Source organism: Wolffia australiana, chromosome 6 (genome assembly GCF_029677425.1).
Source record: "Wolffia australiana isolate 7733 chromosome 6, ASM2967742v1".
Lineage (NCBI taxonomy): Eukaryota > Viridiplantae > Streptophyta > Magnoliopsida > Alismatales > Araceae > Wolffia > Wolffia australiana.
Genome location: NC_135840.1, coordinates 12,881,680 through 12,899,258, shown reverse-complemented (window position 1 = coordinate 12,899,258; position 17,579 = coordinate 12,881,680). Strand labels below are relative to the sequence as shown.

The 17,579-nt window shown below is 40.5% G+C and overlaps 1 protein-coding gene across 4 annotated transcripts in view; it reads left to right on the top strand.

The window, feature by feature from the left end:
- The window catches only part of EMB3012 (embryo defective 3012), a 58,740-nt gene that overhangs the window by 29,553 nt on the left and 11,608 nt on the right, over positions 1–17,579 (top strand). For all 4 annotated transcript variants that reach the window (XM_078577151.1, XM_078577155.1, XM_078577154.1 and 1 more), the window contains exons 16-24: positions 3,601–3,660; positions 3,730–3,798; positions 4,075–4,221; positions 4,318–4,437; positions 4,644–4,760; positions 7,801–7,956; positions 8,043–8,105; positions 8,545–8,657; positions 15,704–16,109. In XM_078577151.1, the coding sequence (XP_078433277.1) occupies positions 3,601–3,660; positions 3,730–3,798; positions 4,075–4,221; positions 4,318–4,437; positions 4,644–4,760; positions 7,801–7,956; positions 8,043–8,105; positions 8,545–8,657; positions 15,704–16,109 (1,251 nt within the window). The remainder of the gene's footprint in view (positions 1–3,600; positions 3,661–3,729; positions 3,799–4,074; positions 4,222–4,317; positions 4,438–4,643; positions 4,761–7,800; positions 7,957–8,042; positions 8,106–8,544; positions 8,658–15,703; positions 16,110–17,579) is intronic.

The window sequence follows — 17,579 nt, the reverse complement described above, 5'->3', positions numbered from 1 at the left end:
GACGGAGGACAGGAGGTTGTGGGAAATATGCAGTTTGCAAAAGTGCCACTTAGTGCGACAAAGGGAGTTACTAATCCTAATTCTATGAATTTGAAAGGGGAGGTGCACGGCCAAGTGGTCACAGTAATGATTGACAGTGGAGCCTCTCACTGCTTTGTAGATGTCATCTTGAAGGAGGAAATCAAGTTTAGGGTCAACCCTTTGGTTCAGTTTCAAGTAAGGGGTTGGGAAATAATCAAACTCAAGGCCGAGGGGTATGTAGAGGTGTATAATTCCCTGAACAAGTCAAACTTTGCGCGGACTTCCTGACTTTCGGATTTACGGGCACATATCTTCTTTTGGAAATGTCCAAGTTAACCTTTATGAGGTGGACATCCATTCATTGGGACTGCTGTTACAAATGTTCAGAGTAAAGGGGAAGACAATGACCTTGAAGGGCGATGGCATTCTTTCATGCTCTGACATGTCCGCAAAGGGTGTGGAGAAGGCGATGAAATCCAACCAGGTCATGATGTTTGAACTTTAACAAATGTAGTCCAAGGAAGGACACTTAGGGGTCAAATTAAAGACTTGCATTGAACCACAACTTAGTGATGCATTTCCCAAAGTCTTTGAAGATCCTGTAGATCAGCCACCCCAGAGCAATGCTGCACGTGCCATCCAGCTTTTCCCTAATGCTCATCCTTTAAATTAGGTACTGTATCAATACAAGAGTCTATAGGATGAGATTGGGCTAATGGTGCTGAAGTTTTGGAAGCAGAGTTGATTTGAGACTCCCAAAACCCATTTACAGGTCCGGTGATTGGATGGTGATTTTGTGTTGTCGAAGAACTTCTTCATCAGTTGCTTGTCATTTTTCTAAACTTGAAGTCAAATCAGAATACCTTCAGATTAGGTTACAGAAGATATTTCAAAGATTGCTTTCAAGACCCATGGGCCTGCTATAAATTGAGAGGGATGCTGCTTGGAGTCATGAGTGTCCCTACGACGTTTCAACGCATGACGAACAACCTGTTCCAACCTTTTGTGCCATAATTTATGTTGATTTAATGATGTTTTAATTTATAGAAGGAACGTGACACAACCTTCCGGAACCAGCTGTAGACGACAACTCTCCTCTTCTACACTATACTAATGGTCTTCTCCAGATCAGATACTCTCTCTCGATTAAGAATTTGGCTTCTCAGTTCCTCATACTCTGTATTGAGACCCATAAGAAATTTAAACATTCGATCTCTTAGGGTGTATTCCCTCTCATCTGGATTCAGGATTGGTTGGTATAAGTCCAATTCCAGCAACATAGCTTGCAACTCATTAACATAGTCTGTCACTGTCCTTTCTCCTTGTTGTATGCTCCACAACTTCACAACCAAGTCACACGTCCTCCAGAGGTTGCGTCTATTAAGAGCTGTCTTCCAAACATAATCCCAGATCGCCTTTGTAGTCTTCAAAAAAACATTTGTCAGAAGTATATTTTTGTCATGCTTCCCAACAGGAACGCATGAACAATAGCATTATCCGTTTTTCACACCTTATAGGATAAGTCAATTGGGTCAACCTTAGTGAGCAAGTGATGACCCAATTCTCTACTGAGAAGAGTGAGCTCCACCATCTGTCCCCACTGGTCAAAAGTATGACCATTGTATCGTAAGGGTTCTGCAATGGGAGGAGTCATGGATGGTACATTATAAGAGGTTGCACTCCAATTTCCTTCTGCACCCTTGGATGAATCAACCATACTGGAGGTTGCCATCGTCGGATGCGGCTCACTCGAGAAAAATCCTGGCTTCTATCACACACTGGCGGGTGGTTCTGATTTTTGTGGCGTTTCCACAAACACCTGGTCTGCGATCTTGTAACTTCTCGGTGTCAACAACACAATAGCAGGTCGTTCAGACATATATGGCATTTCCACAAACACCTGGTCTGCAATCTTGTCACTTTCTACCTTCAACCACGCACTGGCAGGTCGCTCGGACTAGCATTACCACAAACACTCTGCAATCTTGTCACTTTCTAACTTCAACCACACACTGGCAGGTGGTTCGGACTGGCATTTCCTCAAACACTTGGTCTGCAATCTTGTCACATTCCCAACATTGACTCATTGGATCTGACACATTATGTGCAGCATCCAAAGGCTGTTGTACCGAGCACATGTTTCCCTACCCTGTGTTGGCACCGCCCCTAGTCAGCATGTGCTTTATAGGGCATTGACTCTATGTAAGTCATTGCCTAAGATCAGGGGGGGCCTCACAGCCTTAACATTGTGCGCAAGCTGCTCTCGGCATTGCCACATGTCCACCATCAGTTGGCGCACGTCCACTATTAGTTGCGCAAACTGGGCACGCACTCTGACCCGCTGGGTGTGCAACGCAACATTACTAACTTCGGGTCGATTATCTATCTAGGTTGAACTTCCATCTTTACATAAAAAAAATCGTCGCATGAAATAGTAATTTCCCTTTAGGGGACTAATATTTGATTAGGAAAGTATGATTCTCATTTAGCTTTGCATATACTGAGATTTAGCAGGATTTGTGAGTGCAAACCAAACTATTTTCTGAGAGGATGATGAAGATAAGACAATCTGTTTAAATTTTCTAAGAAGATTGGTTGGTGAAACACCCAGTTAAAATCTTGGGTATCAATATTTTACATTCAGGTTATAGAATCTGAAAATTGAAGTTTATTTAGAAGAGGCCACAGCCAGACTCTGACTTCAGTGGTTTCAATCAACAGTGGGTTAAACATCCGTGCTCTGGCATCAACATGATAAACCTAATAATATAAATATATGTTGATTTCATGGCCTGGGAAATAGAAAAGATATTGAAAATTAGTGGAATTGATGGAGATAGGATATTTTAGATATTCAATTAGCTCGTCAGCTCTGCTGATGTTGTTTGACATCAATGACAACCCCTGAATAATCCTATACGTCATCTGGTCCACTTGGATGGTTGCTCTTCCCTCACTTGAAGGACATTATCATATCAGCACATCCATCTTTTTAGCTTAAGTGCCACAATCGAGGGAAATTAACTTCTCAACACTTCAGTTGGCATTAGACATGAACTCTATGCCATAGAACATGCCCCCAAATTTCCATAGGCACCTTGAACACAAGGTGTCTTCAATAGAGGGAAAGTACTACGGGGACAACAAGGGATTGGGAATGGCCGACAGGAAATTGTGGGGTTGAGTCTACTATTTATAAGTGCTAGTTAGAAAAGAGGTACAAGACTAGTCTGATCCATTGGTGAGAATGCTCTGTGAAGAGCATGATGGTCTGATAAGTATGCCAGTTACAGTTATTCTTGTTCCAGTCTATAGGTAAAGCATAAAGGACAATTTAATCTTAGAAGTGTTGATGATTATATCAATTTAAATTGACATATCGACATTTAGTTTATTCAATGTTATTTGTTCATCTTTTTCTCTCATCTTTCTCTGAACACTGTAAAACATCTATTCACAATCACTGAAATGCGCCCTTTAAAGGGTGCTTATTTTCAAAGATCTGGTTGCGCTCTGTTTTTTCCTATTTTATTTCAGTCTATTCATTCAGTGGTTTTATTCAATGCTTGAATTTATCAGGTTACTGTGGCTGACATCAGCTGGATTAAGATTATTGGACCTGATGAGATTAGCATAATGGTATAGAGTTCTTTGAAATTTCTCGATGCCTCCAATCTTTTTGTTTGATACTCTTCATTTTTTGGACAGGAGGGAACAAGGTGTCCTCTAGAGATAGTTGTTGGAACAACCGATGGAAGTATTTTTGACTCTTCAATGGTAGTTTATTGTTGTGATATTCTTTTCTTACCTATGATCTTTTAGTTATTCAAAGATATTTGGGTCTTTTTCCAAGAATTTTTATTCAAATTTTTATTCGATATTTGGGTCCTTTCAAAAAACATTGTATTCTCTCTTGTGAGTGTTTTCTTCCAATATTCTATTTCGCTGTCCAATTTTTCTCAGAGTACCCGTTCCATGGAATCATTATTGTACTTTTAGTCACAACGTAGATGAATTCTTGGATTGTTTACTCTTTTTTTCACTTTCTTGTAGTACTCTTTTATGGATATTTATGTCCACTTTGAAGATGGCGTTGTTGATCTGGAAAACGAAGATGGGTCACCAGCGGCTAGTAATGGAAAACTAAAATTTTCCAAGTTCTTTCTTAAGGCTCGGAATCTGGGACTTACCAGTCTTTCTGTAGGTTAATCTTTTCTATCTCTAACATTGATTTTCAGACAGTTATACGTTCTTTATGTAGAGGTTCTATAATCTATTTGACTTTTGTCGTTTCAGTTTAGTGCTCGCCTAAGATCTGGTCATGACATATTTAGTCAAATTCTAAAAGTGGAGGTTTATCAGCAACTTCGCATTAGTCCCTCCACTATTTTCCTTGTACCAGGGGCTTCTTACATGGTACTCTCTCTACTTAGTGTTGACATTTTGTCTATCGATGAAGTGATTTCAAAGCAAATTTTGATTTCAAGTTCAGGATATAATGACTGAGTGTATACCGATGCTTAATGGCATTATTGTTTATTCTTTATTAAATGGAGTATTTTCTTGCTTTCTTATCATAAAATGACCATCTTAACTTCTACACTTTCGGTGTTCTTTTTTAGTTCTCCGTAGAAGGAGGGCCTACCCTGGGATCTGGGATGGACTATGAAAGTTTGGATGAAAATATTGCATTTATTAATGATAAAGGCAGGGTTACAGCAATCTCCATGGGAAATACAGTGAGTGAATTTCAGAACATGGAAATTTATTAAATTGTTTTTCTTTTATACTATTTGTGAATTATATAAAGTGAATACAATACATTTTTATGCATAAATATTAGTCTTGCATATTGGATCGTTTCCTTACGTAGACAGTACGCTGTAAAGCATATAAAATTCTTTGTGCTCCACACCGGTCAACTCATAGTGATTCCGATGTGCCCAGAGGCCAGGGGCGAATTCTGTAGGACGAACACTATCAGCAGATGTCCTTAAAACCATGTATTTCTGTTATTAGATATCTAATAACAGTTCCACTGCCTAATGAGCTCTTATTCTGACCCATTACACTTCTTCTCTCTCTCCTCTATAAGAAGATGTATTAAACCCTAACGGGGAAACTGAGACTTACTTTTTCAACGCTTATTTTCTGATTACGAGTTTCTACAATCAGTTATCAAGCTGATGGTTTGGTCAGAAGATACACAGCAAATAAATGACGTCTCAGGGTTATATGCAGATAGATGATGTCTCAGGAATCTTTGCATCAGTTGCAAGGATGTACACAACAGAGGGTATTGATATCTGTGGTGGGAACAACCGAATTGGGAACTGCGGCAATATGATGTGAAGAATGAGTTTTGACATGGAGACCTTGACAATAAAGCCTTTATGAGGATATCTTATCAACGTCCTGGAGAGATGAACAATCAACCAACTTAAGCGTCAGAAGAGGCAGAAAAAAATCAGGACTCTTATCAGAGTCTACCTTGTAGATTGATCTCTGTTACAAAATTGACCTGACAGCTCATATGTCATTCATATTCTGAGTCAATTCTTGCTTTTTCTTAAGGTGTCCCATATGCAGGCTGCCACTTGGACGCTGAGTCACATTAATGTTATGGGGTTAGATTTCACATCTGGATAATATGATGATATCTGTTAACAGGTTTATTCAGATTCTGTCCATGCAGGTTCATTGATGGTTTTAGATTCGAAATAGGGAATGTCAACATCCTTTGTGGAATCTGGTCGCTGAGGCACCTGGTTCTGGTAAAAACCAGAAGGCTGTATCAAAGTCAAGCACTGAGGTAGAGTCTATTCATGTTGCCGTCAGAAGCAGAGGCCCGTATTTCTTCCAGAGAATCTCTTAATTGTTTCTGAGAAACTAGAAAGAAAGTCTTTAACCTGAAGGAATTCAGTTCTGACGTAGGATACCTATCCAGAAGTTTTTGCTACTCAATCATGTATGATGGAATCAAGGGCTCAGAAATACCGACTCCCCACCTACACAAGCAAATTGTTGATAAGACTCCAAAATAGCATTTTCTTTTGACCCAATCTTTTTTTCCCCTTATCATTCTGGGAAGACAAGAAAATTTCAGGATATAACATATGTACTATGCAAAGTGTTCCAGTTTAGGAAGATTCTATAAGATTTCAAGATTCCAAGTTGTCACGACGCCTAGCGTCCCTTGGAGACACTAAGGAACATGACCAAAGAAGAGACGAAGCACAAGGAGATAGAAAGAAAAAGATAGCTAGGTTTTCATTCATGTAGAGAATAATAAATACAGACTCATTTTGGTCCCGATTAGCAGCGATCCCAGACTCGGTTACAAGGGCTCGGTTTTTGCCTCAAATCTGTATAGCACGTGACCGCATAATACCTTCTTGAGCGGAGGAATGAATTTCCATCACATCCAGTTTGGTCATAAGAGCTTTATGTTGGTCTTTGGCAAGGCATTTGGTCTGGAGATTGGCCAGTTGCTGCTTAGTATTGACCTAGACAATATCAATGATCTCCACAAGTTTCTCCAGCAGGCTTCCTTGGTATTGCAATGTTTGTGACAATGACTACACCACGGTTCTTATCATCTCTGGGGGCCCTTTGGCTGATAGTGGACTATGGTATGTGCACTGGCCGTGGTGCTCCATTAGTGTACTGTAAAGGCTTGACCAAGCAGGCAGAGTTCGAAACAACAGGAAAATCTATGTCATGAGAGGTGAACCCAAGTCGACGCTCTTCAGTGTGGACTTTGTGAACAGTATCCTCAAAGCTTAGTTTGTGTTCATGGTGAAATAGCTGAGCTCAAAGTATATGTTCAACTTGCGTTGCATCCTAGGGGTCAAGCTTATTACCTTGCTGATGATCCTCTGCCCACGAATCTGAAATATACAAAATGGCATTGTGAAGAAGGCATCCTCTTTACGTTGGTCCTAGATTCTATGCTTCCTGCTGTGAGTCAATCTTATATGGATTATGATCAATGTCGAAGAAGTCTGGGGTACCAATCAGAAGAGATATTCCAAGCAGAAGGATGAATGCAAGATTGCAGACTTCGTAGGCTGATTGATGTATCTACTTCAAGAGAACCATAAAGCATTGTGAAAAAGGCATCCTCTTTACGTCGGTCCTAGATTCTATGCTTCCTGCTGTGAGTCAATCTTAGATGGATTATGATCAATGTCGAAGAAGTCTGGAATACCGATCAGAAGAGATATTCTAAGCAGAAGGATGAATGCAAGATTGCAGACTTCGTAGGCTGATTGATGCATCTACTTCAAGAGAACCATAAAGCTTTGGAATATGCTAACGAGGTTATGTCCAAGGTTTGTGCAGACGACAAATCTTGAATCTACGTTCCAAGCTGGAAATGAGAAACATTCATTCATAATCTTGGAAAGGTTTTATATATTTAAGTTATTTTTTCTATTCGTAAAATGCATTTAATGCAATCTTGTATTTAGTGTTAGTCTTATATATTGGGTTGTTCCATTATCAGGTCCAACATCCTGTTGTGTATAGACCCCGGTCACTCTGTTGGAGCTATTGTGAATGTTCTTTCACCATTTCTTCTCCTTTCAATTTCTTCTGGAAGCTCTTCTCATGTGGCCACTAACTACTATTTAGTTTCCCCTGTATTTAACAAATTTTGTCCTAATTTTTTTTTCACTCTCCAGTTTTATTTCACTGGGCATAGTTTGCAGAGCTTTCCGTCTGTTTTTTTGCATGATGGGTTCAGTGTCTTCTCGTTGCTAAACCCTACTTTTGCAGTCTGTTCGTGTGTCTATGTTTAAACATGGAGGGTCTTTGTTTTGCGAAGCGTCTGCCAAAGTTGAAGTTGGAGTTCCATCAGTTTGGAGCCTGAATATCCAAAGTGAACACCTTTGTGTGGGATGCCAAATGCCTGTTTTCCCTTCATTTCCCAAGGTAAGAGGCTAGATTTCCTCTGAAACTTTTATTCCATTTTCCTCTTATCATTTTTTTTTGAAAAAACTAATTAACTTTTATGATAGGGGGACCTATTTTCATTCTATGAAGTCTGCAAAGATTACAAATGGAGTGTGGAGGATGAGAAGGTATATGATAATTCTCGAATTATTTGTTTCATTTCCGCTTTGCTTATTGAATTTAGGATGCCAAGTTCAGAATATTTCTTATAATCTTTCATTTCCTTTCTGTTTAGTACATGAAATAACTTCTGGAAATTACAAGTGTCTCGTGTGTTGAATTTATTTTCATCGTATGTTTGTATCATATTTTTTCAAGCTATCTGTTTACTGTTCTCTTATGTTAAGTCTCTAATACGATCCTCTTAGGGTGGGAAAGAATAATAAGCATTTCTTGAAATTATAGGGCTATAAATACCACACCTCTACTGAATTAGTCATCGTTTTGTCATTTTTTCTCTTTCTGCCTCATTCTACTCACTCTCTTCTTGAATCCTGGGTTGTTCCCATAAAGTATCAGTCTCTTGATGCGAAAAGTGATTTATGTGCCGATGTTTATGATATCTAGGTGTTAAGCTTGAGACTGGCCCAGCATCTCAGGTTGGATAGTCATCTGAAGAAAGATGATTCTGACAGCCTGCATGACAAAGAATATGGATTCATCAACTTCTTGCATGGCCGGTACGTACAAACACTGACATTTTAAGAAATTCGTTTGAAAAATATGAAGCTTTTGATTTCTGTTGTGTAATGGTTTATGAACGACTTCTTGCATGGCCCCTCAAAAGCTTGATAGAAGTGAGATTTTTTCTATGTCTTCGAGCTATACATCCCCTTTTTACTCTCATCATTTAATAACAAACAAAATCTAATTACTAATTGATTTATGTTCATTCAATCTTTTCCCGCTTGATTCTATTTCCAAAAAATCTGGTCATTCCAAGACATAAAAAAATTTTTGTATGTTGATTTTTGTCAATACAGAATTTACCATGAATTATTTTCAGTCCAAGAAAAGAAAATCTGATTATCATCTGTTTGTTTAAATGCAAGTTGAGCTTAAGAAAAGACTCTGTTCATTCAAATTCAAATTCTAACATTGATGGATGATGCATGACCGCTCTGATTTAGATTATTGAGTTTAAGTGGCCAATAATTTGTTGGAGCTGAAATGGCCGTTTTTGAGAGCGCTTCACAGGCCAATTTCAGCTGTTTGCTTGAGTTTTACAAAAATAGGTTGCTAATTGATACGATCCAGTAGGCCCACTAGGGGCATTCCCGTCTTAACATTCCATTTACGTTTCCTTTAAGTATGTAGCCCTCCTTGTGGGAGGGGAGGACATGAATTGTTAACTGGTTGGGTTCAAGTATTCTCTCTTCTCCCTCGGCGACGTCCACTCCGTCGAGCTCTCCGGCGACGTCCACTCCGCCGATCCCTCCCTGCCATAGTCCACCCTGGCACGCCGACGTCCACCCCGGTGCCCTCACTCTTCCTCCTCCGTCTTCACCCCGATACGAACCGGCTGGTTCTTATCACTAATCTTCATTTTTCGTAATGAATTTGAGCTTTCATCATTTCATTTGCTTTAACAGCAGGCAGAAATGGTGCAAGAAAAGAATGAAAATTATCAGCTGTTTTTCAATATTGTATCTCCCTATGATAAATGTGGCCAAACACAGTTTGGAAAAGCGTTTAGGATAGATATGGATCCAACGAGCAGTGTAAGATTGAAAACAAGGCTTAGCCTAAGGGGAACTAAAATATATTTGGTTATCAAAAGACCAATGAAATAAAATTCATTTCTAAGTGTCAAACTTGCATCAGCCCTCTCTCCTCTCCAGCTGCTCTCTGCCCTGAAGCTTTGTCGGCTAGGGATTTGGCCAAAAACACACTTAATTCTATTGAACGGGATTTGCCTTTAAAAGGCCATACAGAGTGAGAAGGTGGGGCCCGCATCACTTAAACGAAATGGGCCACTTATATCCTGTGGCCCATTAGTACATTAAGAAGAGAAAAACAAAAGAAAAGAAAAGAAGAAAAATAAAGGCTGTCTAACACCCCCCGCAAGTTGGGCGTGAATGTTGATCATGCCCAACTTGGAGATGAATCTCTGGAACTGGGGACCAGGAAGGCCTTTGGTGAAGATGTCAGCAACTTGCTCCAATGACCTCACATACTGGAGTGTGATAACTCCTCCATCAATTTTTTCTTTAATGAAATGCCGATCAATCTCAATGTGCTTCGTCCTATCATGCTGAACTGGATTCTGAGCAATTGCAATGGCTGATTGATTATCACAGCACAGTTTAATATCCCCTTGGAGAATAAACTAAGGTCTTCCATGATGCCTTTAATCCAAAGTGCTTCACGTACACCATGTGCTAAGGCTCTGAACTCTGCTTCTGCACTTGAGAGAGCAACTACCTTCTGCTTCTTACTTCGCCATGTCACCAGACTGTTCCCAATAAAAGTACAGTAGCCAGAGGTGGATCTTCTGTCTGTTATTGAACCAGCAAAGTCAGCATCAGAATAAATCTTTACTGACACATCTTCATCTCTTGTGAACAATATACCTAGTCCCACTGTAGCTTTAAGGTACTGCAATACTCTGTTTGCTGCCTGGAGGTGAGCTTCACATGGATTATTCATAAACTGGCTCAAAGTACTAACAGCATTGAAATATCTGGCCGGGTATGATTTAGATAGATGAGTTTCCCGATCAACCTCTGAAACGAGTCTTTATTCACTGGAGGACTATCGTTCTCCTTACCCAGTTTAACATTGATGTCAACTGGTGTTCCCAACGGTCTGCTGTCAAGTTTTCCTGTCTTATGGAGTAGATCCAGAATGTACTTATGCTGTGAAATGAAATTCCTCTTTTTGAGTATGCAACCTCAATACCCAGGAAATATGTCAAGGCCCCCAATGCTTTAATATCAAACTTCTCAGAAAGTTGCTGGCTAAGTTGTTGAATTTCTTCCTCATTGTTTCCTGTGACGATTATATCATCCACATAGACACTAAGAATTGCCATAGAGCCAGAGGGACTGTGCTTGATAAACAGTGTATGATCACCATTACTCTGCTGATATCCCAAACTTCTCATGACTGTGGAGAATTTTCCAAACCAGGCCCTTGGCGACTGTTTCAGGCCATAAAGTGCCTTCCGCAATTTACACACCACATTTGGTCTATCTGCTAGTTGGTATCCAGGAGGAGTAGTCATATACACTTCCTCCTCTAAATCACCTTGCAGAAAAGCATTTTTAACATCAAACTGGAGCAAATTCCATCCCAACTTTGCAGCTAGAGCAATCAAGATTCTGACAGTATTGAACTTGGCTACAGGTGCAAAAGTTTTGAAGTAATCGATGCCATATGATTGAGTGTAACCCTTGGCAACCAGCCTTGCCTTGTATCTCTCTAGAGTCCCATCAGCATTGAACTTTGGTGTATATATCCACCTACACCCAATAACTTTTCTTCCTGGAGGTAAGAAAGTTAAGTCCCAAGTATGATTTTTCTTTAATGCCTCCATCTCCTCATCCATGGCAGTCTTCCATTCTCTACTTTTTAGAGCCTCTTCAACATTTCTGGGAACAGATATTCCTCTGAGAGCACATAAGAATGCTTGGTATTGTGGGCTCAGTCTGGCGTAAGAGACATAATTCTCCAACGGATATCTGGGTTTGTTTCGACAGCTCCTCGTACCCTTTCTCAATGCAATTGGCCATCCCAGGTCTTCCTCTTCCTGATCAATAACTGGATCAGTTCCAGAAATCTCATCAGGTTGTTCAATACGTTGTTCTTCATCGCCTACTGGAACATCGTTGGCTTCTCCTTCACTGGGCACAATCGGTTCTTTGAATGTCTCCTGAATCTCCATCGTCTGTTCAGAGGCCAGTGGCAACATTTCATCACATCTTGGACCCTCTGACTCCGGTTGACCAATTTCATGTGGAATGGCCTCTCCCACACTTAGAATTCCCGTCGGTAGAGTTAGGAACTGGAAGTCTTGCTGTATTATCACAGAAGCTTCTCCTGTGTCCTCCTCCTCATGGGCAAAGAACATCTGCTTTTCATTAAATGTCAGATCTGCTGTAACAAAAAATCTTCTGGACCCAGGGTGATAGCACCTATAACCCTTTTGAGTATTAGAGTACCCAATAAACACACACTTGGTCGCCCTTGGATCAAGCTTTCCTGCATACATGTGAACATACACAACACACCCAAATATCCTGGACATCAACCCAGCCCTCAATGTCACGTGAGGATAGATTGAGGACATAAGGTCAATAGGGCTCTTGTATCCAATTACCTTTGTCGGAGTTCTATTAATGAGATAGATTGCAGTTGATACTGCCTCTCCCCAGTATGACTTGGGCATATTTGCCTGAAAGAGTAGAGACCTAGCTGTTGCAAATATATGTCCGATTCTCCTTTCGGCTAGCCCATTCTGTTGCGGGGTGTTGACACATGAAGATTCATGAAGAATACCTCTCTGGCCACAGTAGGTATTAACTGTCACATTGAAGTACTCCCTAGCATTATCCGATCGGAGTCGTTTGATCCTCGCACCGAATTGATTATTAATTAGTTCACAAAATTGAACAATCACAGACGATACTTCTGCCTTCGACTTCAACAAATATAGCCAGGTTAACCTGGAACAGTCATCCACTAAAATCACAAACCATTTATGCCCAGAGAGACTGGTTACTGGGCATGGGCCCCACACGTCCCTGTGAATGCAATCAAATGGAGTTGAACTCCTTTCATTTAAACTTTTGTAAGATATCCTTCGGTGCTTAGCCAGTTGGCAAACATCACAAAACAGAGTACTAATATCAACTCCTTCAAAAACAGAGGGAAAACATAGTTTTAGTAACTCAAAAGAGGGATGGCCCATTCGCTTATGCAGCAGTAGGACCCGATCCACAGCCTGAGGAAGCTTAATGGAGGTGAGACAGGTGACGGGGGAGCCCTCGAGGAGCAGCAAGCCATCTTCCCTTCTACATGATGAAGTCCTCCTCCCGGTTACCTTGTCACAGAGAAAACACCCATTATTATCAAGAACAAACCTCCATCCACTGTCATCAACTAACTTCTGCAATGAAATCAGTCTCGCCCTGAGGCCAGGTACGTGTAACACCCTCTTGAGTACACCAATATTGAGGTTTATACTTCCAATCCCAGCAACAGTCAAAATTCCTCCACCAGCTGTTATTACCTTGTGGGGCTCATTGACTGGTAGGTACGAAGCAAACAGATTCCGATCTGGGGTCATATGATCAGTTACCCCAGTATCTAGAATCCAGGTGCTTTCACTAGAATTTAGGAAAGAAGTCAATCCCAACAATGCCAAAGTTTTACCTGAATGAGCCAAGGATGTAGAGCCCAATAGTCCCTTAAGGCGATTCACCTCAGCCTTCAGTGCATAAACACTTTCCGCTGTGTCTTGTTGTGCTTCATCCACCTGATTCTTTCCCAAGGGGATCTCTCCCATTTCTTGAGTGTCTGAGGTCGCTACATATGCTTTCCTGTACTGTTGAGGCTGCTGCTGCTGCTGCTGATGGTTCTTGTTGGCTAATTTCCAGCAAGTCTCTTTAGTGTGATTTCGCTTCTTGCAATAAACACAAAAAAGAGTGTCCCTGGTGTCTCCCTTTTGCATCTGTTTCTGGACTGAGTTTCCAGCATACTGAGATATTCCGTTTGGTTCACCATGGATAGCCCTGGAATCATTCTTCTTAGTGGAGAATGCTCCAGATGTGCCACCTGCCCCAAGTGCATCTGGAGTAAGCTTCAGTCTCTTCTCTTCGTCTAAAAGCATTCCAACTGCCTCATCAAGGTCTGGAAGCTGTTCACGATGAAGGATCTGACTTCGGACACTTTCATATTCTGGATTATGACCCATGAGAAAGGTAAAGAGTCTCTGCTTGAGGGTGTATTTTCTTTCCTTGGACTGGGGATTCTCAACTGGCCAATAGTGGTCGATTTCTCTCCAAATTCCCTTCAATCTGCTAGCATAAACCATGATGGTTGCTTCCCCTTGCTTTGCATGAATGGCCTGTGCATTGAGTTCATAAATTCTCCAATCCATCCGCTGCTTAGAACAGCTCTTGATAATTTCTTCCCACATCTGCTTAACAGATTCCACATAAAGATAATCGTCTACCATATCAGAGGCTATAGTTCCAAGAAGCCATTGATGGATAACGGACTCCTCTGACTTCCACACTTTATACCTTGGATCTCCAGGGGTTATTGGATCCTCCACAAGGTGGTCTCCAAGGAACCTAGCCTCCAAAGATAACTCCACCAGCTTACGCCATTGATATGCATTAAGCCCATTGAACTTTATCTTGATATCAGGGAGCAAAATCGTGACCCTGTCTCGGTCTGTGATGGCCACAGTGGTAGAGATCTTGTTCTGGTCTTCCATTCCAGATTTCGAAATGCCTCTTCACAAACAGTGAATCCTTTAGCAAGAGAGAGATAGTGGAACAGAGAGGAAGGTTTCTACTGGAGAGAAGGGAGGCGCAATGTGCTCACCAGGCTTGCTCTGATACCATGTCAAACTTGCATCAGCCCTCTCTCCTCTCCAGCTGCTCTCTGCCCTGAAGCTTTGTCGGCTAGGGATTTGGCCAAAAACACACTTAATTCTATTGAACGGGATTTGCCTTTAAAAGGCCATACAGAGTGAGAAGGTGGGGCCCGCATCACTTAAACGAAATGGGCCACTTATATCCTGTGGCCCATTAGTACATTAAGAAGAGAAAAACAAAAGAAAAGAAAAGAAGAAAAATAAAGGCTGTCTAACACTAAGTCTTGTTTAATACTTTTCCATTTTGAGTTCTTCATTTCTTCATTTTAATTTTTTTCACTAAACAGCTGACGGACTACTAGGATTCAATAGAAATGTCTACAGCCTCGTACTATGATGGCGATCTGTTCTTTAATACTGGGCCCAAAATCTTCCAGCATCGCACTGAGTAGATAGATGCTGCACTGATATTTGGATATTTAATGATAGATGTTCGATTCAAGCACGTACCTACTGTGTTAAAAGCTATATAGCTTTTAGAAAGGGCTCTACTTTTCATCTTTAAGGACATCATACTTCAAGAGTTCCCCAAAAAACCAGCTGTTGGCCAATTTATGGACCAAGCATGCAGTGTGTTGCTTCTGGGATTTGAACCTGCCACCTGGCTCTGATACGATGTTAGATTCAATCCCTCACCCACTGTGCTACAAGCTATAGCTATTAGCAAGGGCGCGACTCATTATCTTTAAGCAGTATTTCAACAATAGGTCTTGTAATTTTTAATTTTTCCAATTACAGCAAGTGATTTTCTAATAGTCATATTTGAAACAGAATACAAAACATTTCATCCTTATTTTTACATTCCATTATCCTCTATCACATGCAATGTTAAATGATTTCAGTTGTTATAACTTTTTTTTTGTCCGAACACTCTCTTGGCATCTTCTTGGTAAACTTTTCGGTGAATGATTTATTTCTGCGGACAAATTGGGTCATTGACAAGACTGTGTATCCACCTACCTTAAAGTATTAAGATCTTATTAATCAGCTGTTTTTGTTAGTTCTAATTTCTCACAAATTTGCATCTCCTTCAAGGACTGCCATATATTCCCTTTAATTAGAAAGAATTGTACAATCTTATTCATTGCTTCTGAAATTTTATGGCAATCATTTCAACAGATCTGAAGGTGTAGGAAAGTTTTCTGTCTCATTTTCCTGTTACTTCGATATCTCTGGTGGATCTAAGGCGACCCGTTTTAACGCATCTGGGTCAGTAATGGTCGTGCCTGAGCTTCCCCTTGCTCTTGGCTTGCCAATAACTTGGGTTCTTCCTCCTTATTATACGACTTCAAATATTTTACCTGGGACATCTGAGGTGCATAAGCCATCTGACCTGCATAGAAGGAGAACAAGCATTACATACTCGGTGTTGTCTTCCTGTGGAAGGGATGATATCATTCAACAGGAGGAAATAGTGGTTTCTGGAACAAAAATCAAAACACAAGGGGTTGATGTTCTGGGTTGTATTCAGGCTAAAGATCAGTCAGGTAGACTTCAAATAGCGGCATGCGTTCGAGTAGCAGAGGTAATGCTGAATATATTTAATATTTCGCCCACAGATATTCACCTAGAAATTTGTTGCCAAAAGTGTTCATTATTTATGCAACTACCTCTTCTTGATTAGTGAAAAATCTCTATCAAATCCTCCTTGCTCTGTTGACCCTTTTTGCCTTAGTCCTCCTAATATAAAAATGTCTTACTTCGGTTACATTATATTTCTTTTCTTTCTGTTTAAATCCTTCTATAGTAAATATTTGATGTTTGTACAATTTGTTGGAGTTTGCATGGGACCCGCTGATTTAAGGGTCATCATATCAGGAAATCAATTCCTTTCTTCACAGCTCTATTAGAAATACAATCCAGAGCTCATGGTAGGCAGCCATGAAGGGGAATCTCCTTTGAAGACAAACAAGAAGAATTATACTGCTGGCTAAAAATCTGATAGAGTCTGGGGTTAGGTTCCTATGAAGGAATTGATTTCTTGAGAAGGAGGTGAGGAATGATCTATGAGAGGGTAAAGGAATAGACTGGGGAAGAACCTAGAGATGATCACGGGGCAGGAATGTGTAGAAGGCCAAAAAGACCAAGATGGATGACAGGAGAGACCAGGAACCAAACACAACTTCTCCAATTGAAGACAAGAAGAAAGAACAATTCTTGATACTCAAACAAAGAGATTACAAGGGGTTTTATAGGGAGCCCTAATGGGCTAATAATAGAAAGGGCCCTTAATGGGCTAATAATAGAAAGGAGCTAATAATAGAAAGAAGAAAAGAAAAAAAGGAAAGGAGACAATAATGTCAACACCAATAATTCTTTACTTTTCCTGAAGGGATGACTACATATATTTAAAAGGGCAGGGTAAAGCTACTCCAGGGATGTAAGACCATAATGGCCCTAATGGATTTAGGAGACCGAATCACCCATAGAGGGCTTGGTGTTTGTATTACATCCGTACTCAAGTGGATGCATAGATATTCTTCGACCCTAGCTGTGAGACAGCATGTAGGATTTTCCCTGTTGAACTCCATCCATGGAGGCCATCTTGATGCTTTTTTCAACAACCCTCTCTTTGATGAAACATTTCTCTACCTCAGTTTTTTCAGTTCTGTCATGTTCAGCTTGATTATGTGCAGCACCAATTGCAAATTCTCCGTCACAAAGGTAGAAAGCATGTCAAGTCTAGAGTGGATGAGGTAGATGATATCAGTAGCCCTTGGACAAGTGAATCAAATTCTCTAGATGTTCCTAGAAGAAAACTGGAAGATGGTCCAAGTATGAATCCAATTCCCTGAGCAGATATGGAAATCTGCAGGAGAGGGCGAGAATGGTTGATGCCATGTGCTGAGATGGATGTCTGCAGGAGAGGGTGAGAGAGGATTAGAGAGATGAAGGGTAAGAGTGGGAAAAGGTATAGAGAGAAGTGAGTATAAAATGGTAATTGTCTTCTGTTTTCCTGTTCTTGACCTCATTTTAAAGATGTTAGGTGATCTCT